Source organism: Grampus griseus (genome assembly GCF_964374135.1).
Source record: "Grampus griseus genome assembly, chromosome: 11".
Classification (NCBI taxonomy): domain Eukaryota; kingdom Metazoa; phylum Chordata; class Mammalia; order Artiodactyla; family Delphinidae; genus Grampus; species Grampus griseus.
Window position 1 is genome coordinate 87,002,231 of NC_139005.1, and position 25,309 is coordinate 87,027,539.

General features: G+C 40.8%; 1 protein-coding gene across 1 annotated transcript in view; it reads left to right on the forward strand.

Moving 5' to 3' along the window:
* Nucleotides 1-25,309, forward strand: part of POLR3B (RNA polymerase III subunit B) — a 116,823-nt gene that overhangs the window by 81,244 nt on the left and 10,270 nt on the right. The window contains exons 23-25 of the mRNA XM_082665749.1: nt 288-430; nt 19,286-19,389; nt 20,305-20,471. Coding sequence (XP_082521875.1) covers nt 288-430; nt 19,286-19,389; nt 20,305-20,471 — 414 coding nt within the window. The remainder of the gene's footprint in view (nt 1-287; nt 431-19,285; nt 19,390-20,304; nt 20,472-25,309) is intronic.

Genomic DNA, 25,309 nt, shown 5'->3' on the forward strand with positions numbered 1-25,309 from the left:
TCCTTATTTCCTGTAAAGGAATAACAACGTGTGAATAGTATGTGTGGTGAAGATTAAACTGCATTATGCCTGCCTCATAATAAATGTTAGCCATTTTAAACTAGGACTGTACCAGGGAAATTGTCACATTTGAATTTGGTATTGAAAAATGAAAGTCATTTTTTCAGAGCCCAAAATGGGAATGTCAAAATATTCTGTGATAGGTATTACATAAAATATGGCCAGGGTGATAGGTTCACAAAGGGCAGTTTGAAAACTCTGCTTTAGTGACTTCCTCTTAATATTAGCTACAAAGGGGCAACGGATTCATATATTGAAAAAGTGATGATATCTTCGAATGCCGAAGATGCTTTTCTGATCAAAATGCTGCTGAGACAGACAAGGCGTCCAGAAATTGGAGACAAATTCAGCAGTCGTCATGGGCAAAAAGGTAAGTTGTTTCATTTCTCAACTTTTTTATATAACTATAGTAAAGTATTTATTAACCACTTTATATAAGAACTACTTTATACCTGCTCATTAGAAAAATTTAGTATGTTTGAAAAATTATTACTGTGTTATCAGAAGTATTCTCGTTTTATTTCTCAGATTAACCTGTTTATATTTTAATGGCATTTAAAAATATACCATAGTTTTGCTTCTCTATGCTATTTATTTCATTCTACAACTGCTTGGGCCAAAATTATAATTATAAATACATTCTAGATGATGTACCTACTAAAGTACAAGTGGCTGTTCAGAAATAAATAGTAATACCTATTTTTTATGAAAGGTATATATTTAAAATACTGTATGTTCTGTTGGGGCATGGTATCATAGGATGTCAGCACCACAAGATACCTTCATCTGCCCCTTTAGTTAACAGATGAGGAAGTTCACACTCCGCTTGGTAAGCAGCCAGTCAAGGTTGCGCAGCTGGTCACTGAGCTGGTGTTAGGACCCTGATCTCCCGCCTCCAGTGCAGTGCTGTGTCCACTGCATAGTGGTCCTCCTCCTACACGCTGCTTCTCCAGCTCATCCCACTGGTGAGCCTCACTCTTTCCGTTGGTGGTTAATGCTGGGTTTTCATTCATTTTTGGTTTTGTTTTGTTTTTTTATCTTCAAGAAATGTGTGTACTGTGTCACTGTTGATTAACTCATTATCAGTAAGGTCTTTTTTAGTCAATATATACCTAGTATTTAAGTTTGTCCCGGGTTTGAATTTCTTCTCTGTTTGCCACTTACTAGTTTTAAGAACAGCAACAGCAGCTAACACTTTTGTAGCACTAACTGTGTGTGTGGCAGTGTCTTCAGCACATTATATTTCCTAACTCATTTGTTTTTTACACAATCCCAGGACGTAGGTGCTGTTATGATCTGCATTCTATAGATGAGGAAGCAGAGGCACAGAAAGGTTAGCCGCTTGCCCAAGGTCCCCAGCTGGTGACAGAACTCGTTTCTAAACCCTAGCAGCCTGGCTTCAGAGTCCATGCTCTTAACTAACTACTATGCTATCCTGACTGTTAAGCAGTTAGGATTGTGCCTGACACATAGTAAGTGCTCAAGAAGTGAGAGCAATGATCATTAATATTGGCTGTTATTCATTCACTCTTCAACTTTGAACCTCACCTTTGCTTATAAATTGCTGGTATGGTGTCTTCCTGTTTTTAATTGATTGGTTTGAGGATAATTGTGCGTTGTATTCTTGATGATTTTGACTGTTTATTTGCCAAGCAAGTATATCAAATTTTACAATTTGTTTGGTCAGATGAATCTAGCCTTAGTTGTCATTCTATCAATGAAGCTGTTTCAGACTAAGATACTATTTCATCAGAAGCATTTGTTAGTTCAGTTAACAGACACAAGATTATTTCAGCCTATCAATATTTTATAAGAAAGAATTGGTTCCATCTATAAATGTGAATTTGACACCTCTACTTCATACAGTTTCCTAAGATGCTAATTCTTAACTTTTGAGTGTTTTTAAACATATCTTGAGGTTCTCGTATTTTCCACTGCTTACTAGTGAAAGTCAAATTCTCTGTATTGAGACTGTTTCTCCTTCTCTCTTGGTCTTGACAATTTCTGAGGTACACTCCTGAGTCTTTCTGGGGTAGCCATGGCCTTGTTAACAGCTTCTATTTTACTTGACCTATTACCTAGACAAGAGCAAAGCTTGATGCTTCCCTTGTAGAATGTTGGCACTGGAAGCTTTACAAGAATGCACACCATAAGAGGACATCTCCATGCTGAATCAGTTTGCAAACTTGAAGCCCAAATCCTTGTGCATTACTCCATCAGAGTATTGTGTAAAGAGTTGAGGGCTGGAGTACATTTCAGTGATTATCCACTGTGTTCTCACTCCACTAAACTTCTTGAGGACAGGAACCGTGTCTTTATATTCTCATAAGAGCCTTTCACATAGTAGATACTTAGTAGGTAGTTGCTAACGGTTGAATATATGAATGAATTGAAGGTAGGGGGAAAGTGAAAAGGAACAGATTCCCCACTCTTGTTGGATTGATTTTACCCAGGTTTTAATCTGTATAATATATATAAGTGTATATATGTTACAGTATAATCAACGTGCTACTTTTGAAAATGAAAACCACACTTGATTAGTAAGTTCCTGTGAATGCAGACCGCTAGGTAAAATGTCAACAAGTCTTTGTGCTGTTGCATTTTTGCAAACAATTATGGATAATGTTCATTGACAGAAGTGGTTTCCAACTTGCAGTGATCTGAAACGTAGCAGATTTTAAAGGTCTGTTCACTCTTAGGGGGCTTTGACTAGTACATCACTATATGAAACTGAAAAAAGTCCTCCTGGGTCTCGATGACCTTTCACTTGTAGTGAGGAGTTTATCTTGCTAGTTTTCCTTTTCCAGATGGCTTTTAATCCAAGGGTAAAACCTTCTGATTAGCCTAGATTCCCTTGATATTCCCTTCTCTTACAGCTTCATTAGATTTATTGAAAAGATTGGGGGGAAAAAAAGCAAACAAAAAAATAGGTAATGTAAACTTTAACAGAGTAATGGGAGGAATAACATAGGATGCTTAACTGAACATAATTTTTATTTCCTTTAAGTATAATTTTTTTATTAAATAATAAATGCACATGGCTTAAAAAAGTCAAATAGGACAAAAAAGGGTGGCTTGTACTAAAAAACATAAGTCCTTGCCTTTCTTCCAATGCTGCTTCCTAGAAGCAATTTCATCTCGTCTTCATCTTTGTATTTCTAAATAATATTCTTAAGCAGCCCTATATTGATTCATCCATTTTAGATGTCACCTGCTGATCTCCCATTGTGACAGGTAGGAGGACCGAGCACTTTGCTACCTCTCTTTCCTGCTCCCAAGCTCCATTCCCTCATAGATTTATCATAATTTTGAGTTACTTAATTATTTAGATTGTATAGTTTGACTACATAAATATTGTTCATTCCCAAACCAAGTAGTTGTTGAGTATATTTCCTTTGCTATGTAACTTTATTTTTTCAGAAGTTAATAATTATCTCATTTAAAATTTCTGCTTTATTTTCTTTATTCTCCTTACCATTCTTCTATACCATCAGCAGCCTCTCAGCACAATCTTCCACGTGATCAGTAGTCTGTTAGGATCATTTTTTCCCCAGATGATTTCTTTTATAGCACTCTGACTCTTCCTCCTCCAAACTGTGGCGGGTATATACTGAGCCAGACCTTCCCAGCCAACGTTTTAAGAATCGTAATAGGTGGACTGAGAGATTAATCCTTGTAACCCTCAGGAATGCAGAGCAGAGCCTGGGGCAGCCAAGGCCCTGAGCAGCTCATCTTGTGTGCCCTAAAATGGTTTCCAAAAAGGTTGGGAAGCACTCTGTGTTAGTTTGCTAGGACTGCCAAAATAAAATGCCACAGACTGGGTGGCTTACACAATAGAAATTTATTGTCTCTCAGTTCTGGGGGCCAGAAATGTAAGATCAAGGTGTCATCAGGGTTGCTTTCTTTTAAGGGCTCTCTCCTTGGCTTGTAGATGGATGGCTGTCTTCTTCTGTGTCTTCACATCATCTTCCCTCTGTACATGTCTGTATCCACATTTCCCCTTTTCATAAGGACATTAGTCATCCTGGATTAGGGCCCACCCTAATGACCTCATTTTAACCTGATTGCCTCTTTAAAGACCCTGTCTCCCAATAGGGTCACGTTCTGAGGTACTCCAGGAGTTAGGACTCCAACATATGAATTTTCGGGCACACAGTCCACAACGCACTCTAAGTCTGCTGAATGGTAGTCATTTATGAAATTCCCATTTGAGCCCCTGTTTCTTGGCTCTTCCCATGTCACTTTTCTCTCCAGCCCACCCCCACCCCCATAGTGGGATAGTCCGTCCGTTACGTTGCCGAGAAAGTGTGCATGGAAAGTAAATTTTTTGAGCTCACGTATGTCTGAACATGTTCTGTCATCATACCTGATGTATACTTTGGTTGAATATAGAATTCTAGATTTTAAAATTCTTCTCCCTAAGGATTTTGATCACATTGCTACATTATCGTCTGGATTCCATGCTACTTATCTGAATTGTAATGTCATTCTTCCTGATCGTTGTGTGTATGCTCTATTTCTCTCTGTTTTCCTCCTTCCATCCTTCTCTCTTTCCTCACCCCACCCTGCTCTCTGGAAGCTTTTACTATCTTCTTCTTGTCTTGAATTCTGAAATTCCATAGACCCTTTTTTCATTCCTTGCCCTTGGAAATCAGGCACCCTCTTATTCTGGAAGTTCGAGTTCCTTCAATTCTTGGACATTTTCTTATATTTCTTGTTGGTAATTTCTTCTTCATCATTTTCTCTATGTCCTTTCTGGGTTTCCTATTAGTTAGATATTGGATCTTCCAGATTGATGCTCTAGTTTTCTTACCTTTTCTCCCCCCACTCTCCATTCTTTTCTCTTATTTTTCTTTCTAGGCGATTTGATCGATTTTATTTTCCAGATTTTTTTAACCTACCTATTATATTTTTAATTTCTAATTACAATTTTAAATTTAGTTTGTACTCCTCCTTTTTACAACAACAGGTATATATATATATATTTTCAGTTTTCTTTTAGCTTTACTTTTTTGGTTGTTTTGTTTTTCTTCTGTTTCTAATTTTGTCTCCGTTTCTAGAGAGGTTTTTTTCCCTCCTGTGTGTTTTAGGGTCTGGTTGTTGTGGTTGGAAGCTTTCCTTTAATGTCTGCTGCCTCCTTGAACTTTGAAAGCTCTGTGTCCCAGGGACAGAACTTGTTGACTGGTGGCTGTCATTGTAGGTTGATCAGGCAGCGAACCATTCAGTTTCTACATAGTAGGATCTTTCTAGCTACTGCCTGAAGGTTGCAGCTGGGAATGAGGGTGGGTGCAGTGCTTAAGGCTATCAACTGACCTTCTGGAAGCCAGATAGGGGCAGGGGGCTGCAGCCCCTGGTTCAGTGCACAGACTTTCACTTTATTCCTCTGTATCAGGCCAGCCCCTCACCCCACCCTGTGCTGTAATTGCTACCTGTGGATCATGGGTCATTGTGGTTCAGTTTCTCGGGTAAGTTTTGGGGTAGAAGGGTAGTTTCTTGGCTGTATGGGGTGGAGAATAGAAACTCGGGTTCCGATGATTTCTTATACAGACATATATTTCTACAGATGTTTATTAAGTATCTCCTAAGTGTCTGATACTATTCTAGGCCCTGGTGATAAGCAGTAAACAAAACAGACAAAATCCCAGCCCTTGTGGGGCCTACATTCTTGTGGGCAAGAGAGATAATGTTAAGTGCTGAGAAGACAAAAAAAAAAAAAAGATAGGGGAGCAGAATAGGAAGCATGTGGGGCAGGAGTGGTTAGTCCTGAAGTTTTAGGTAAAGTGGTCGAGGAGCAGCACCTCATTGAAAAGATGACTTTGAGGAAAGCCCTGAGAGCAGTAAGGGAGCAGACCCTCTCAGGTGGACGAGCAGTGGAGGGAAAAGGAAGGTCTGAGGCTGCAGCCAGCCTGGAGTGCTCGAGGCCTGGCCCCGAGGCCAGTGTGGCCGGAGCAGAGGGAGTCAGAGGTGAGGCCTCGATGGTCACTCTGTGAACTTCGGCTTTTACTCTGAGGGAGAGGGACGCCCCTGGAGGGGCCTGAGCAGATGAGAAATATGATAGGGCGAGTGAAGGAGCAGTGATAGCAGTTAAAAGGCTGTTTTAAGAGCCCAGGTGGTGAGTGGGAAAAGCCTGGCGGCGGGGGAAGTGGTGAGAAGGGATCAGTCCAGACACATTTTTAACGCGGAGCCCACTGGAAGGAACTGCTGATGGATGGGGGCCTTTGAGTCGGTCCTGCTGCCCTCAGCCCCACACCTCATCCCCCTTTTGCCAGCACTTTGTGCTATTTCCTGAGCCTTCCCGGGAGTGGCAGTGAGGGCTGAGTCAGCTCACTTCCTCGTGCCTCTGCTGCAGGTACTTAGGTTTATTTTTCTCCTTCTTTCAAGTCACTTACTGTTCTTTCCTCTATTCGTCAGCTTTCAAAATTCTCTCTTGTCCATTCTTTTTCCTTATAGGTTTCTACGTTAATTTTGTCAACTCTCCTGTTTGGAGAAGGAGTTTTGATAAGGAGTTTGAGAAGGAGTAGAGATAAACATGTGTTTCCTCTGCCCTGTTTACTGGAAATCCATATGTCCATTATTCGAGAATTTTCAACACAAGAATGCTTAGTGTGCCTGGTTGTTTTCTCTGCAGTTTATAGAACTGAAGTTAAAATTATTTTAATAAAAGGTGAGGAGGGTTTTTAGAGCACCAACCTTTTGTCTGCTGACCAGAGCCTTGCCTCCAAGGTACCTTGTTTTGTTTTTTTGTTTGTTTTTTTTTTTGGTTGTTCTAATCATTTCTAAGATTTAAAACTAAGTTAAAAACGTTTAAAGTTCACACACTCAGAATTATGACATAAATGCTAACAATTATCAGAAGGGTATTAACCACATTTTGTCAACTCTTAATTATCTGAGAATAGCTTATCTTTTCCCTGGATTATTATTGTAACTAAGGTCTACCATTTTGATCCTTTCCTTGAATGTCACCCATCTGAAGTCAGAGGCATGACAGTAGCAGAAGCCTATTTTTTCAAGTTCTTTTCATTTATATATAAATTGTAAAGATTCAAAAATAGCAATGGTTTTAAAATATTTGTATATGTTGTTGCTAAATATCAGAATACCTTGTTTTCTAACTTTAAGTATATTTTACATTTATCGAGGATAGGAGACATGCCCTACTAATTTATTTAACCCCCCCAAGCCCCCATCACAGCACTTTGCATATTATATGGTATTCACTCAATGTGTCTGTGGAATAATTAAATATCTTAAATGTACAGGTATAACAAGACAAAATCTTCCCTCCCCAAATTAGTATAACTTATTCTTCCTAGTAAATATCAGAAATGGAATGTCTCATCTTTATCCAGACTGGTACTAGGGCTTTCATCACCCTAGATTCATAGCTCCCCAGTCCAACTGGCCAACTGGCCACACAAGCCCACTGAAGCTTTTCCAACCAAAATAGCTAAATGCATATGCCACCCATATGTGCACCCTGGGCTTCAGTGAGAATCTGCCTTGACAGCCCAAAGAAATCTATTTGGTCATATTTAAGTCACTGCCATGGTCTCAAAACCGCGTTGGGCTCTCTAGGAGGTAGAAAGGAAACTCAACCCTTGGCTAATGCCCCTAAGGAGTTGGCAAAAAGATGAATACAAAGGATTACATATAGTTAAATAGTAAACTATATGGTGAAGACCATTCATGAGAGAGAAGTTGAGAGCTTACTGTAGATAGGGACAAAATCTCAGAGTTTAAAAAGACCTTTTAGAAGTCTAGTCCAAATCCATCTTCCCCAGTATAAGAATTTCTTTTAGATTAGTTTTGGCAGATGGTTTTCCACTTCGCACATGAGCTGTGGAGGGGGGCCCTTGCTGCTTTCTGAGGCAGCCGTTCTGTGGTGGCACCGTTCCGATGGTTATATTGAGCCTGAGTGCGCTTTCCTGTAATGTATACGCGTTAGCCCTGCCCTGCCTTGTGGGCTTACTGAATGGGCACATTTCTCCTTTTCTTCATGGCCACCTCTGTTCAGCGTTCAAAGAAAGCCTTCAGGTTGAGAAAAAGTATAGCAAAGAGGTAGAGGTCCTGAGCGCTAAGTGAGCAATTTTAGCCCTTTGAAATGGAGACGGTTTCCTAGGAGTTGTTACTGGGATTAAACAAAATGATGTGTGTAAAGCAGGGAGCACAGCGCCTGGAGCACCGCCAGCAGTCAGTAAAGGTAACTGCTGGTAGGTCTGTCCCCTGTCTTCTCTTGCAGGCTGGGCAGGAAAGGAAGGCAGGCTGGGTGGGGTCTGGACTTGGAAGGCTGTGATGAAGATTTTTTTTCCTGTGAAAGAAAAAATGGGGAGCAACAGTAAAGAGCAAATCAGTGCAACGTGTTGACCGACAGGAATAAAGAGAGCCAAGGAGAGGAAGGAGGCCACAGTGACTGGTTTTAAGCCTGGAAATGAGGGCACCGATCACAAAGCAACTCTGTGTCTTGTTGAACTTGAGATGATGGAGGATCATCTCAAGTGCTTATATTATTAATTAATTGATCCATTTCTGGAGCTTTCACTATGTACCAGGCACTGTTCTAGATACTGGGAATACAGTGGTAAATACTGACAGGGTCTCTGCTTTCCTGGGGTTTATGTTTTCTTAGGGAAGGAAACAGATGGAAAAGAAGTAAATAAAAACACAAACACAATAATTTAAGATAGTGATAAGTGCTGCAGATGAAGGCTGATGTGAAAGAGTGACTGGTTTGCGGGGAGAGGGGGTGTACTGTGGATTGATGGTCAGGGATGGCCTCTTGCACAAAGCGACATTTGAGCTGAGACCTGGAGGATGAAAAGGAGCCAGAGAAGCAAGGGTCTGGGAGAGTGAAGTTCAACAGCCCCGAGGTATCAGTGAGCTTGGCATAGTCAGGGAGCAGACATAAGGCCAGTCTGGCCAGGCATGTGCCTGAGGAGGAACATGGTTTGAGATAGTGAGAGAAAAAGGATGAGGCACGTACTACAGGGCCTTGTGGCCGAAGGAAAGGAGTTTGGACTTCATACTAAATATGTTGGGAACCAATAGGCCTGTTGGATGGTGAGTGTAAGCAAAGGAGGACAAGATCTAATTACTATTTTAAGAAATCACCCTGGATTCCATATGGAGAGCAGACTGGAGGGGAAGAGAGAGGGAAGTAGGGAGACTGTGGCAGTGGTCCAGGGAGGAGAGGACGGTGGCTTGGACAAGGGCAGTAGCAGTGGAAAATTGGAGAGAAGTGATGGATTCTGGATATGTTCTGGAATTAGAGCCAACAGGACTTGCTGATGGCAGAGATGTTGGAGGAGGAAAAGACAGGAACTGAGGGTGAGTTCTGTGGCCTGAGCAACTGGCAGGGCTATTTACCAAGAAGGGGAGGACTGGAGAAGGAATGGTTTTTTTGGAGTTAGGCAAGGGCAGGGGTTGAGATTTTGGCCCTCAGGTTCGAGATGCCCATTAGACTCCAAGTGAAGAGGTTGAGTAGGCATTTGGGTATAGAGTCGGGAGCTCCAGGGAGAGGTTAGGACTAGAGATAAAATTTGGGAGTCACCTGCATTTATAGTATTTACCTTTTGTGTATTAATAGTTTATAAGCATTTTCATCTATATTCCATCCTTTAACCTTTACAATTCTAGTTGATGTTGTTATTTCTACTATACAGAATAGGAGATTGAGAGTTGTGAGTAGCTTGCTTGCCTACTACAGCTTAGTGTTGGCAGAGTCAGGATTCAAATCCAGATTTTTGATTCCAAGTGCATTGCCCATTCTGTTAATTCCAGTTGAGGTGTTTCTTTTCTCTTTTGATATCCCATTACCACTCTGCCCCCAAGGTTGCCATATTTCCTGAGATTTCCCCTTGGGAAAGACACAACCTTTCCTTGGGACAGAATTCTAACATTTCTTAATACTATATTTAATATTAGTAATTTAAATATTAATTCTAATATTTCCTTAATGAGACACAAAATTCCCTTTCTTCCTGGATAAGCAGCTTCACATAGCACTCCTGCCACCACTCCAGGGGAAGCAGTATCCTCACATACCTTGTTTTAGAAATGTCTGCCAAACCCCCATATTAAGATGTACTCCTAACACAGAGCTGTGTTTCCAGGTATTCCTGTCTTTCTAAAATCACCTCATTGTAAAACACTGTCCCCACTCCCTTCTTTAATTGGCCCTCTGGTCAGGCTTGGTAGCTTTGGTTAAAATCCCATATCTATCAAGAATTTGAGCATAAATAAGAGGAAGTAAATTTTTGAGTTCTCCACTTTTCCCATTCTCCTGATTCATCTGGCTAGATGTGATACTTAGAGCCAGAAGAGGAGGGGTACTTGAGGGGAGTGGCTTGGACAGTGCTGGCGGGGAGCTGATTTGGAACATTCACATGCAGCAGGCACAGCTGGCGGCGTCTATATGGAGCCGTGCAGCAACCCAGCCCTAAGCGTGGGACCCAAAGATGAGCTGGATGAGGCCTGAAAGAGTTGGATGCCAGCAAGTAAAAATGTGAATGAGACGGAGAACAGTCCACAATGTCGGTTATGCTATTGTGGTTGTCATGAAATGAGCTGATGAAAATTTCATGTGTCTCACCGTGACTCCTACAGTGATTTCTTTCAGTTTTGGTCTAGATATACACCAGCATAAGTGCAGTAGTTAGTTGAACTTAGTTTTTACTCTTGAAATATAGAATTGTTTGGAAATTATATATATAGGTAACGTCTGCAAGCTGACACACGTGTGTTCTCTATGAGAAAATATAAAGATTGTTCTGATGTAGGTCATCTTTATGCCCATCTCTTTTTGCCCCTTCCACTTAGAGCATTGAATTTGTTATTCTCAGTGTTCAGAAAGCGATGTGGCCCTGCAGATGTCCTGATTTTTGTCTTTTGTTAAAAGTTTACTTTGACAAAGCTGTTATTAGGAATTCTTTTTGTATATGCATACTACGTAGATGGCATTTCTGTACCTAATGCCTCTCAAAATATCCTCTCTAACAATTAAAGGAGACTTGAAAATTTAGTTTCACGGAACATGAGCGTCTCTCCTGCTCAAGCCTGTTCACTTCAAAGGTGGTAGGATAATTAGTAGCTAAATGAAATAAATGTGAAGAGGAAGCTAAACAGCAGTAGCTATGTGTTCTATGTTATAAAAGCTCAGCAAGAAGATTGAAGAGGCCACAGTAAGTGGGTGATCTGGGGCAGGAGAGTCAGTACTAAGTAGTTGGGAATCAGCATCAGTGCTGTGTACTAAGCAAAGCTTGAATGTAATCGATCAGACAGAGAAGCCCCACTGGAGAAGTGAAAGCGTTTGATCAGTAGCTGTTAAAAATGTGACAGACCCAGTAAACAGCAGCATTTTCTGTGACCTGGGTAATGGAGGAGGACCAAGCAGAGAGAGCCAAGCGTGGAGGAAGGAGAAACTATTCCGTAAGGAAGAGGGTGTCACAATTAACATGAAGACTCCTCCAGCCTGAAAAGCAGGTAATATTCATTCACAGCACACTTTTTAGATAAGGGAATTCCAACATAGTTTTCCAATGAGAAATTCGAAGAATTTTAATGAAGTACATTCGTCCTTTGGGTCTTTGTGAGGTCCGTTGCGCATCTCATCAGTAAATGCACAGTGAATCAGCTCCCCCTCAAAGGAGCTGGCCTTTGGTCAAGAGTCTCGAGAACAGCTCATCCTTTAGTAGTATGCAAAATATTGGAAAAGGTGAGATGATTTAGTAATAACCTGTACACCAAAGTTATGAAATTGTTGTATGTTTGTTTACCAAGGAAGGAAAGTTTAGTTTTGTTTCAAATTCGGGTGGTGGTGGGAAAATATTAGAACCCCAAAGTCTTGATCTCCTTTCCCAAGTGTTCTAGACTTCTAGGTACTTCAGAGTGAAGCCATGACTTACATAATAGATGCATAATGATGCTCCACAGGGGAAAAGAGAGCAGAGATGGGTCTGGAATGTTCTTCGTGTTTTCTCTTCACATTCTTCCTTGATCAGCTTTATAGATAAGAGTTAAAGATAGGAAGACACATTCACACAGAATGCTGATTGGAGTCATGTTTGGAACTAGAATTCTTATTAAAATCAAAATAAGTTATGTAAGCCTCTTGAACTTTGGCATAAGTTCTATATGAAGGGAACTCGTCAAAGGCAAACACTTTTATCTTGAGCCTTGCTTTCTATGATATTTAGTGCGTTTATTAGAAGGGTGAGCAGATTCCCTGCTCAGTTGGGTTTTTTGTTTGTTTGTTTTATTTTTTAATCCTTTAACAAAAATTATCTGTCAGCCTAAGGAATTCCCCAAGTTAAATTTCATTTCATTGCTCAGGAAACCAAATTATTATATTTCCAGATTTCCTCTTACTTTTGCTGCCATTCACAATGAGGGAGGAAAAAGTGGACTCCTTTGATGTAGGGGGAAAAAAGGCAATATATCACTTCTCTGAAAGAACATTTCTCAGTCTCTCATGTGAAAAAGGATTAGCACCTCCAACAAAGGTCCTGTAGATCACAGAATCGGCAGCAATACCAAACAGTATTCCAAAGGAGAGGAAAAACTGTATTTGAGCAAGAGTGTTTGTCCTGGCAAACAGAAGCTTTTTAATAACTGCAAATCTGAGATAACGGTATACACTCCTCAGTATCGCCCCCTAAATCCTCAGACAGCTAGTTTAAGTGGAGTGAAGTCAAACTTCGTTTTAAAATAGAAATATAGTCTTACTAAATGCAGTTTTTTCACAGTATTGGTTCATAAGGATTATGCATTTATGGGTAACATTGTTTGGAAGGTTCGTCTTTGGCCCTCTCTTGTTCAACAAAAGTTTCATTATAAGGTCACTTGCCTCCATTTTGCATTAATAAAAGTTATTCAGCAACCTGTTAAATTAATTTATTGAGATATTAACTGAATGTTTATTAGAAGAAAAAAAAGTCTACCCTGACTTTCCAACACATTAAAGAATCTTTATACAGTAGGTATGAAGAGGCTGTGGGAAGTAAGAAAATATTAATTTGTGTGTGGCAGAAAAGCCAAGAGGAAAGTTTGTTTGTTAAACAAGGCTGGGCAAAACCTTTGCCTTTTCCAGACCTTCACTTGTTATTTCCATTCTCTATATTATGTTCTCTAAAATTGAGAGAATGAAAAGACTCTGATTTAAAGTAATAATAATAACACCTTGTACTCATGTAGCACTTGAGACTGTCTAAAATCCCCTCTGCTAGTCTGAGGCTTCAAAGTCTGGATGTCTTTGGCTCCCTACTTTGCTTGATCCTGCTTGAATGAAAGACTCCAAGTGGGAGGGGAGAAGGGGGCCGATGGAGCTAACAGTGTGAGCCCCAAGATAAGGTATATGATGCCAGACAATCCTTCAGAGTTTTGTTCCAAAAAGAAGTTCTGGCAACTCTTACTTTAATGTTTGAAATCAAGATTATTTTGTCCACATAGACACCTCGAGAAGATTTTATTTTAGTTTTTTTAAGAACAAATTTTGGTCTTCGGTAGCTAGCCAGTAACCCTCTGACCTTTCAGTAAATATCCAAGTAAAGCTTTGAAATTAGGGTGTTTAGTGTTTTATGGCCCAGAATAAAAATCTCCAATTCTGTTTCCAAATAGTATAGCCTCAACACATTTTATTAAGCTCTTGACACATTCAGCCATGTGTATTTTGTAAAGTTCCTATGGTTATTGTTTTACAATAGCTGCTTCCAGAAGCATTGTAAGGGTTTCAATTAATCAGCCCTTTGTGTGCTTCAGACTATGCAAATTTATCACATCAAACCATTCAACTGCTCATGGGAAAGCCGTGTAAAAACTGTATTGTCTTCTAGCGCCTCCTCTCATTTAGAGTGATGTTTTAATAAGAAAGCTAATCAAGTTTTCTTATGCATTATTTATCTGTTAACATGTAAGGAAGAGCCGAATTAAAATTATGTCAACCGGGATATGGCAAGTGATGTGATAGATCTGGAAGCGATTCAGCAACAGAACAAAGCTAATATGATTCAACAGTTTTTGTCTCCTCCCCTCCCCCTTGGGATTATTTAAGGTGGTGGTGTGAGAATAAAAGAAGGTTAATTCAATAACTGGAAAGGGGGAAAGGAAGAAAGGAGCAACCACCTGTGTTAGCCTTCACGTTTTGATTTAGAGACTTACATTTCTGAATATGTAAAGGCTTATCGAGATGCGTTTGTTCAAAGTAGAAACATTTCTTATTTAACACGAACAGTCGAACTTGAAAGCATTCCTCCTGCTTCTTCGGCCCCGTTTACCACCATATTCATGAGCAGCAAGCTACTCTGCCCTGGAAATCCGCAGCCCAGGTCCTGTGAAGCTCTGACGTTATTAGGAGACACCATCCTGATCGTGTGAAATGATCTGAACCCAGCGGAGTGAGCTGCTTTTCGGTCTCTTCAGCCACAGTTAGTGCAACTGCATCTGCCCCTTCCATTCATTAAGTTGGTCTCCTTTGCGTTGCTAGTTTGCTTCCTGCTGAGAGTAATTAGGTTTCTTATATAATAATAATTCCTTGTATTTAGATGCCGCCTTTCTCTGAGGACCTTAAAGTACCTCTCAGACATTAGCTCATCTGTTCTTCTAACACAATTGCCTCATGAGATAGGTGCTAATTATTCCCATTCCAAAGACCAAACAGCTAAGGCTCACCAGAAAGCGGTGCTTTATCCCCAAGGTAACAATATCAGTTGAACAGCACAGAGACAAATTAAGGTCACCCAATTCCAGGATGTCCCACCCTACACAGGTCTGAGTGTCCAAGGGGTGATGAGCCCGTTATAGATCGCGTCCCCCCGGCCCCCATTTATGAACCTCATTAATACCGGGCATTAATACAGTGATCACTCCTTCACCAAACACCAACCCTCTTCTTGCACTAGGACTGATAGAGAAGCATCGGAGCATCATTTCACCTTCGCTTAGTGACAGAGTGTTAAACTATGCAGAAAAAGAAAAGTCTTGTCTAACTGGTACTCACAGAAAGTAGGCAGTTTAGACTCTGATTAGTGTTATTTCAGCAGGACATACTGCCTGATTTGCTCTGCATCTCTTAGAGCATTAGAACCTGGTAAGCTGAACTATCCAGGTGTTTTCATGGTCAGTATTCAGTTAGGCTCCTCTGCGTGGGACACCTCTCGAGTGGACTCAAGTCTCTGAACCTCTTCGTATCCCCCGCCTCCGTCACAGCATTTGTCACGCAGCTTATTAACTGAGGGCATCGAGGGAAATGATTCTCTTTTCTCACTCAGAAAAGGAAGAATGAAAATATATATCAACCTGAGAGTGATAAATTTAATCCAAAAGTGGTTACATAGAAGGTAGACTTGCTAAATAAAATTTTTTTTAATTAAAAAGTGAAGCAGAGTGTGATCCTAAGGGGAGACCTGGCTATCAACAAAAGAGAAAACCCTTTGCTAGCTCGTTCTCAACACGTTAAAGTCACACCAAAAACAGATCTCAGATTAAAGATGTTATTACAGTTGTCTTTTGCCAGTTGTTACTTGCTTTCCTGTCTTTATATGGTAATATAATGCTTTAGTTTTCTTCCTTATCTTTTTTCTCACGTTCTTACCTTTTTTTTTTCCTATTTGGATTGAGATGGATCCATTACACTAAGACTAGTTTAAAAAAAAAAAAGTCCACAAATGACTTATGAACAAGTGAATTGCTGTTTACAATTAGAAATACTTTCTAAGAGTGATTTGTCAGATTAACTGGACTTTTGCTGGGTATTCTTTAAATGATTTACATGTTCTGCGAGGCCACAGAAATAGAAATAACAAATTGGTGTAAGAGCCTCCAGTGTAGGGGCCGTGACACAGAGAACTGTGGCAGTGGATCCCCAGATTTGCCTTTCCTGTGTGGCTTGGCGGTGAGATTTGTGGCTTCCTGAGACTCCCTAAATTCTTTACCTTTACAACTTGAAATTAAGATTGACGGTGATGGAGTAATATTTTAATGACTGGGTATCTGTAGAACCTTTCTGCTCTAACTTTCTGTGTTCCAGTTTTTCCTTGTTGTCTGTTTTCATTTGTTAAAAGTTCAGTAGTGTAATCTGTGGTCTAATTCCCATTTGGCCCCTATGAGGGCATTAAGTGTTCCCGATCCTGTTAAACTGGTGTATTTGCAATTCACTGCCAGGAGGTTGTGCTATAAACAATGGAGTCGAGACACCAGCATGAGCCGGGGGATGAAATTTTATTTTAAAATCTGAAATGCTGTGTAAGCATTTAAGGTATGAATCAGTAATTGTTTCACAACAGCTTCCATTAGATATGGTTTATTTGTAGTCCATCCCCTTTTCAAGGATCCAGGGGAGTGTTAACACGCTGAAGCGTACTGCATATCATTTACATTTTAAAACCAGTGTTAAAGGAAACTATAACTTCTAAGAGTTCTAAATATTGGAAGAGATTTTTATGCCTCTGTCCCTGGAGAAACCAGAGTTTTAATTTTTCATTTGAAAAATAAGAAAAAAACCTTCCTACTTTAATTAAGGATTTGAATAATTCTGAAACAGAAATACCTTTAAAAAAAGAAAGAGAAGTCTGGTTCTAGGATTGAGAACTCTCTTCCCCCCACCAAATGAATTCAGTAAAATACAAACTTTAAAAAATCATTTGTCTAATTTGAGAGTCGAGATCATCAAATTCTGTCTAAATATTTTGTTTTAACTTCTAAGCTCATTATGGTTTCTTTGTGTTAACTTGTATTAAAATCTGTCAGCTATGACTGGTCTCATAAGCACAGTCAGCGGACCAGAATAAGTTAATTATTTACTTGTGTCACTAGTGCTCTTCATCTAATGAAATGCACAGCTGTGTTAGATCTGCAGTTGGATGTGTAGCTTCCATTGTTCCACAAGTCAGCAGAGGGTAGAAGCCGCAATGATGGAGAGCCCTCAGTTCTTTCTGCTGTTCTGGCTTTCTGTGTCGATTTCATGGATCTTTTATCATTCACTTTCACACAAAACAAACAACACAGGCCTGTCTGCTATGGGAACCATCTTGGCATATAAAAGGGTTTTCAGAGCCTAAAGTAATTTTAAGTTAGCTAAGATTTAATTTTTGGCTTACAGGTGCCCTTGATTCAGATGTGGCCAAAGCCATTCCTATAATGGAATGAAAAAAATCTGTAAGTGACTTATATAACCAATGTATTTTTAAACTGCAATGTCAGAAAAGGGCTGATAAGAAAATAACTTCCCAAGAAAGGAATCTCTATACCAAATATTAGTCAGATTTCAAGAAGAGTTATTGGAGATTCAGATTTCAGGGGAGGGAGCATTGCTTACATTTTAATAACAAAATGAAGTTAAATTTGCTTGATTAAACTTGTCAACTGAGACTGAGAATACAAAATGCAAATCATCCCACTCCTTACCCTCCCCCAATATGAGTGTGTCCTGCTTCCGCAGTGGGTTTCTGTACCTCCTGCACCTCACTCCCACCTTCTCTTGTCGGGGGTGAACAGGCAGCTTCCTCTTGAGCAGACGCCAGCATCCCCCTGTGAACTGCTGCTGAAGGGGTGCCGAGGCTTTTCTTCAGTTTTGTTTTTAAGGGATGTAGCTGAACCTTCCACCTCCTCACCAGCTAAAGTGACATTCTCACCCAAGCACGTCCCAGGGACTGGCCTCTTTAGGAATTGCTGTTTTTAACATTTTGTTCACTGCTAAACAATGTTGTTGTCGGTTGCACCTAGATTTACAGTTTGATGTCTTTCAGAGTAGATTTCCCAGTAGCCCCAGTGTTTTGTCAGATAATTTCAGTGTGGACAAAGATGGATTTTTGGAGGGGAGAAAGGAGGGTCACAGACTCTGCTTGATTTAAATTCTAACACATTGTAGCTGAATTTGAAATAAAGTGAACTGAATGTTTCTGGGCTTAATGTAGGAAAGCATATGTTCTTTATAATAAACAATACAATTTCAACCAAAAAGGCATGCTCTAGGATTCAACTTCATAAACCGAGTTACCATATCGTTCATAGCCACTGGAAATCTGAACATTGATAACCGATGTTAAATAGGCAGATGGCACTCTTTCTCTTTAGACTTCAGGTCTTGGTGATTATAACATGCACAAAAATTTTATTTTAAAAAAGTTTGAGTAATTATGTAGAAATCAAACTGAGGAAAGAAACATTTCTTTGAGAACAGTTTCTTTTCAATAGGTGCAGATGGTTGATAACTTTGTATACAAAGGAAAAGAAAGTTCATGTTAAGAAATATAAAAGCATTTTTTTTCCTGGTCCAGTGCCATTGTACACTAGTTTTCTAATTCTGAATTAGGTAGCTTGTGGTGAACAATCCAAAACTGTACCCGTATAGTCGTTCTACCAAGAAAGAAATCAGAGGAATTTAAAACTATTTAAGCAATAAGATCCCTTACAGGTTAGAATAATATTTAGGGAGTAATAAAGTACAACTAACTTAAGAGACCGTCAGTAGAGTGCAGAGAGCTGGTGGGGTTTGGTTTGGTTTTCGTTCTTAGAATTTCATTTCTAATTCCAGCGTTTTCTTCCAAGAGTAATTTGGCATTTAATTTTCTTGTTCAGCTCTACAACTTCGATCAGAGGTCACTTTTCTAGCATGCCATAAGCTATAGGAATTACAGTTCCCTAGGGCAGCTTAGGCTCGGCCAGGGGAGCCCTGGCAGAAACTAGCCCACCATCCAGGGCTCGGCAGCCAGTAGGTAGACCTGTCAGTGCATCAGCCACTCACAAGGACTCCTTGTCCCACGTTTTAAAACCACAGTCTAAACACACCCCTTGCCCAGTCAGTTCTGGTGATCAGAGAACTCACGTTCCTGTGCTGTGGGTACGTTAGGTAGCAGATCACAGACTGGCTGACAAGGAGCGAGATTGCCGCTGACTTGCAGTGTCAGGAACGACGATGGGGCTGGGGCGTGGGGAAGCCACTGCTCTCCCCTGTCTGGGGCAAGAGAGGCCGGGCAGACGGCCTGACGGCACGTTGTGTGTCGTGCCAGCAGGTCAACCCGCAGGCTGCAGTGCCTTTCCGCAAGGACAGTCGTTTTTGAACTGTTCGTGTAGCAGGATTGTTGGAAGTTGCTTTTATTACTCTTGATGGAGACCACGGAGAAGGTTTGAGAGCAGTGGAAATAGAGACGGCAGCAGGGAGATCCCAATTAAGTGCTGTGTTCTTCCTTTCTGCCGGTTGGCTCTACGTGGCATGAAATCTTCTCTCCCCCAGGTGTTTGTGGCTTGATCGTCCCTCAGGAAGACATGCCATTTTGTGATTCTGGCATCTGTCCGGACATCATAATGAACCCCCATGGCTTCCCATCTCGAATGACGGTCAGTATGGGTTTTTTTGTTTTGTTTTGTTTTTCTGTTTTAGGAAGGAATGTTATCTTTTTTTAAAAAAAATAAATTTATTAATTTATTTTTAGCTGCGTTGGGTTTTTGTTGCAGCGCGCGGGCTTCTCATTGCAGTGGCCTCCCATTGCGGAGCACGGGCTCTAGGCACACAGGCTTCAGCAGTCGTGGCACACGGGCTCAGTAGTTGTGGCTCGTAGGCTCTAGAGCGCAGGCTCAGCAGCCAAAGTGCACAGGCTTAGTTGCTCCGCGGCATGTGGGATTCTCCGGGACCAGGGCTCGAACCCGTGTCCCCTGCATTGGCAGGAGGACTCACAGCCACTGCGCCACCAGGGAAGCCCAGTTAGTACGGTTTTCAGAGGCGCTGCCTTTAAGGAAAAAGGCAGGCAGTTGGAGGAGATGGGGCCCTGAAACTGATTTTCGGAAAGGGCCCTTTTACCTCTTGCCAAATAAATAGGTCCCTAGACCCTGACAGTGGGGGCTAATCTCCTCTACAGAGGGGGTGTGGAGAGGTCTGGGCTTCCCTTTGAGAGCAGTCTTCTGAGTGATGAACTCACCCCTCAACAGAAGAACCCCATGTATCAATGTATCTCCCTTTCTGTGGTTACCATTCTGTCATCCTGGCTTAGCAGCTGTGGGACTTCAAAGTTGCTTAACCCCTCTGTTTCCTCAGATGTAAACTGAGGGAGGTAATAGTACCTATCCCATCGTGGTCTTGGAGGCGTAAACTTAGGTCACAGTAAGAGAGGATAAATATTTGCTACTACTGATTTATCACTCTTATTAATAGTACTAGTCGTATAATCTTTTGGAAGAAACAGGCCAGAGCTAAATAAACAGGCAGAATTCCTAAACCACAGGAAGGTGCTCACTTAATTTGTTCACATCCCACAGGTGGGAAAGTTAATAGAGCTGTTGGCGGGCAAGGCCGGCGTGTTAGACGGCAGATTCCACTACGGCACTGCGTTTGGAGGCAGTAAAGTGAAGGATGTGTGTGAGGACCTCGTTCGCCACGGTTATAACTACTTGGGGAAAGACTATGTTACCTCTGGCATCACAGGGTGAGTGTGTGTTTAGACGTCTTAAAGGAAAATTACGATTTTATTAAAGTAAAAGTATTAAAGTAAAAGTATGATTTTATTAAAGTAAAAGGATAAAAGTAAAAATATGATAAGGCATAAGAGCCCTTAAGATATACGGCTTTACTCCTTTAAGAAATCTGATACAAGAAAATCCAGATTTATGGTGGATGTCACAGCTAAGCTGTGGTGGTAGTGATTTTGCGGTATGTGTGTATCACATCAACACGTTGTACACCTTACATGATGTTATTTGTCAATTATATCTCAGTGAAACTGGGGGAGGGGAGAAAAGAAAGTCCAAATTTAGAAAACTAATAAACTAAGGAGTGCCCTTTTGCCGATAAGGCTCCCATTTAAAAAGTAGAAAGATCTTACTTACCAAAATAGGATTTCTGCACAGCTTTTAAAGGACACATCAGTTGTCTATAATACAAAATCTCTTAACTGTTGGCCTTTCTCTGCACTACTGTGATGAATATCAGATACTTAGTGCTCTGACAGGTAGCCTGAGGCGTAACATTTGCGCGTTCATTCACCAATGACGTGTTAAACACCTAACATGTGCTAGGTACTAAGTATGTAACAGTGAACAAAATAGACGTGGTCCCTGACCTATGGGGCTGACCACTGAGATTTGTTACTAGACATTAAAAAATAAGACAAAAAGTAACTTCTCAGCAGGGCTTACCCTGACTACTTACTTTAAAACCACAACTCAGTGTTGCCCATTTCCTGCTGTATTTTTCTCTGTAGCGTTCATCATTATCAAGTAATGTAATAATACCATATAATATCACTATCTGTCTCTCCAATGGGAATGTAACCTACATGAGAGCAGGGCTTGTCTGTTTTGTTTACTGTTTTATTTCCAGTGTCTAGCACAGAGCCTGACATACAGCAGGCACTCCATAAATGTTTGTTGAATAAAGGAATGAAAACAAATCAACACAAGTACAAATAGCTCTCACCAAAATGAAACCAAAGAATAGGTTAGAAGACCCCTGTGAGGAGGTGGCTATTTCAGCGGAGATACGAAGGATGAGAAGAGACATTTGGAGAGTGTTTCGTGCAGGGGAGAAGTGTGTTGAACACCTTAGAGGGGGAAGAGCTTGGGAAGTTCAGGGAAGTGGAAGAGGCAGCGGCTGCGGCCTGAGGGGAGGCTGGAAAGCAGCCTGAAGGGAGACACAGCAGAGCGCTGGGTCTTCCTGGTTCCCTGGAGAAACAGATGTCCCTGAGGTTACCCTGAATGATCAGGTTTTCAAACTTGACTCACACATGGTTTTAAGGGATCAAATCAGTTGCTTAAATTAAGACCCACTTACATATTTTATGCCAGATAAAACTCTGGGACCTAGCATTTATACCGTTCTTCTGAGGTTTCAAACTGCTTGAGCACAAGTGAAACTCAGCGTGGAAGCATGTGTGAAAACACAGAGCTTGATGTTAGTGCTGCAAATAGACTATCCAGATATGATGAAAATGGCCAAAATCTGTATCTGTTAAAATGATTGCCTGCTTTCTCAAATGACCTATCTAGACTGTAATAATGTGGATTTCTTTAGGTGTATCATAGTTGAGGTGTTACAGGAAATCGCATTACAGGGCGAGAGTGATGGTCCATTTCAAAAATGATTCAGTGAAGTAACTAAGGTCCATTTCAAAAAAACAGTTATCACTGCTAAACGGATCATTTTAGTCTTTGCTTCTCATCCAGAAATAATGCAGTAGTTGACCAGAAAGTATGCAAATCCAGTGAATCAATTTGGCGGACCTTCTGAACGTAATTTTACTGCAAGATTTGGATGGGTTGTGCTCTTTTTCCTATGGACAGCTGTAGGCTCTGTCTGCACCACTTACCCCAGTGCCCCCAGCCAATAAGTGTTTTCATTTCTTTGCCATTCATCTCAGTTGTAAAGTTTGAGAAACACTACTTTAGCTTGTTAGTTGAAAGTTTCATAAAGGGCTTAAAACCATATTCACCCACCAGCTTTTCATCCCTTGTCACATTTTCGAGCATAGCTAGGAGGAAAAATTGCATCTGGCTTTATTCAGTTAATGATAGAATGGCATTAGGTGACAGAGTTCTAGAAATTCTACTGTGAGCAGCCATACAGTGGAGGAATTAGAATCATTTATTATTAAAGCTGGAAAGAACTTTAGTCTGCCCCCCTTGTTGTACAACTAAGAAAACTGAGATAAAGAGGTCTTTATCTCAGGGACTTTATGCAGGGACTTCCCTGGAGGCGCAGTGGTTAAGAATCTGCCTGCCAGTGCAGGAGACACGGGTTCAACCCCTGGTTTGGGAAGATCCCACATGCCTCAGAGCAGCCAAGCCCGTGCGCCACAACTACTGAGCCTGTGCTCTAGAGCCTGCAAGCCACAACTACTGAGCCCATGCACCACAACTACTGAAGCCCGTGCACCTTGAGCCCGTGCTCCGCAACAAGAGAAGCCACCGCAATGAGAAGCCTGTGCACCGCAACGAAGAGTAGCCGCCACTCGCCTCAACTAGAGAAAGCCCATGCGCATCAACGAAGACCCAACGTAGCCAAAGATAAATAAATAAAAATAAATTTATATTAAAAAAAAAGCTTTCCACTGTCAAAGCACTTAAATATTCACTCTCTTTTTAAACTCTTACTACGGATTTTCTAAAGGCTCATGAGTCAGCTCTGTGACAGACGTTTACTGAGTATCTGTTGTGTGCCAGGCAGGGTCATTAGTGCAGGGACCACAGTGACAAGGAGATGAAGTGCTTATTCTGCGGCATTTACTTCTTCTGGGGAAAACAGGCGATAATTAGAGAAATAACAAATGTGTACTTTAATAGCAAACGGTGACAAGTGCTCTGAAGAACATAAAACCAACGTGAGAGTTGAGACTGCACTGGCACTGTGATGCTGGGGTGGGCGGAAGGCACCTCTAGAGAATGTGATTGGGGCGCACCTCTCGGAGGAGGTGAAGGGTTTGGCAGGGCCATGTGAATACCTGGTGGAAGAATGTTTCAGGCAGAGCTGACAGTAAACGCAAAGGCCCTGGGGCAGGTGGGCTTGCTACATTTGAGGAACAATGAAGAGGCCAGTGCTGCTGGAGTAGAATGAGCGGTGAGGAAGGGGAATAGCAAATGAGTCAGGTGGACAGGAGCCAGGTTGTGTTAGACCTTGTGGCCGTGATACAATATTTGGGTGATGCAGAGTCTGAATGTAATGGGAAACCATTGGGAATTTAGAGCAGAAAAATGACCTGCTATGATTTATGATTTAGAAGGAATCACTCTGGCTTGTTGTGTGAAGAATAGATTGTTGAGGGATAAGAGTGGAAGCAAGGAGGCCAACTGGAGGATTGTCTGCAGTAGTCCAGGCAAGAAAGGATGGTGGCCTGACGAGGGTGGCAGCAGTGAAGGAGGGACTGTCTTGTTCACACTGTCTCACAACCTGTTTAAATTTTTTTTCACTATTTTTTTAATTGAATGAACGATTCTTTAAATTCTATGGTAGTTTACAGTTTTCAAAAGTTTCACACATGATTTCATATAATCCCATAATAACCCTTTTTTCCTACCCCTCATATTGCCCCTACCCCTTCCCTTTCCCCGCTGATAACCACTAGTTTGTTCTCTATATCTGTGAGTCTCCTTCTTTTTTGTTTTATTCACTAATTTGTTGTATTTTTTAGATTCCACATTAAGTGATATCATCCAGTGTTTGTCTTTGTCTGACTTATTTCACTTAGCATAATGCCCTCCAAGTCCATCCATGTTGCTGGAGATGGCAAAATTTCATTCTCTTTTATGGCTGAGTAGTATTCCATTGTGTGTGTGTGTGTGGTGTATGTGTGTGTGTGTATATAAATATATATATATATATATATATACACACACATGCACACACACACACATACACCACATATCCATTCATCTGTTGATGGACACTTAGATTGCTTCCATACCTTGGCAATTGTAAATAATTTTAAAATTTGTATGGAAACACAAAAGACCCCAAATAGCCAAAAAAATCTTGAGAAAGAAGAACAGAGCTGGAGGAATCGTGCTCCCTGACTTCAGCCTATACTACAAAGCTGCCATAATCAAAACATTATGGTACTGGCACAAAAACAGACACACAGATCAATGGAACAGGATAGAAAGCCCAGAAATAAATCTACACACTTATGGTTAATTAATCTATGACAGAGGAGGCAAGAATATACAGTGGAGAAAAGACAGTCTGTTCAGTAAGTGGTGCTGGGGAAACTGGATAGCTACATAAAAAAGAATGAAATTAGAACATTCTTTAACACATACAAAAATAAACTCAATAAAAAAAGAACTCAATGGATCAAAAACTTAAATGTAAGACTAGATACTATAAAACTTCTAGAGGAAACATAGGCAAAACACTCTTTGACATAAATTGCAGCAATATTTTTTTGAATTCGTCTTCTAAAGCAAACAAAAGCAAAAATAAACAAATGGGACCTAATTAAACTGAAAAGCTTTCGCACAGCAAAAGAAACCATCAACAAAATGAAAAGAAAACCTACAGATTGGGAGAAGATATTTGCAAATGATATGACCGATAAGGGGTTAATATCCAAAACATAAAAACAACTCATACAACTCAACATCAAAAAAAGCAAAAACCCGATTTAAAAATGGGCAGAACTGAATAGACATTTCTCCGAAGAGCACATGCAGATGGCCACCAGGCACATGAAAAGATGCTCAACATCGCTAATCATTAGGGAAATGCAAATCAAAACTGCAGTGAGAATCACCTCACACCTGTCAGAATGGCTGTCATCAAAAAGAACACAAA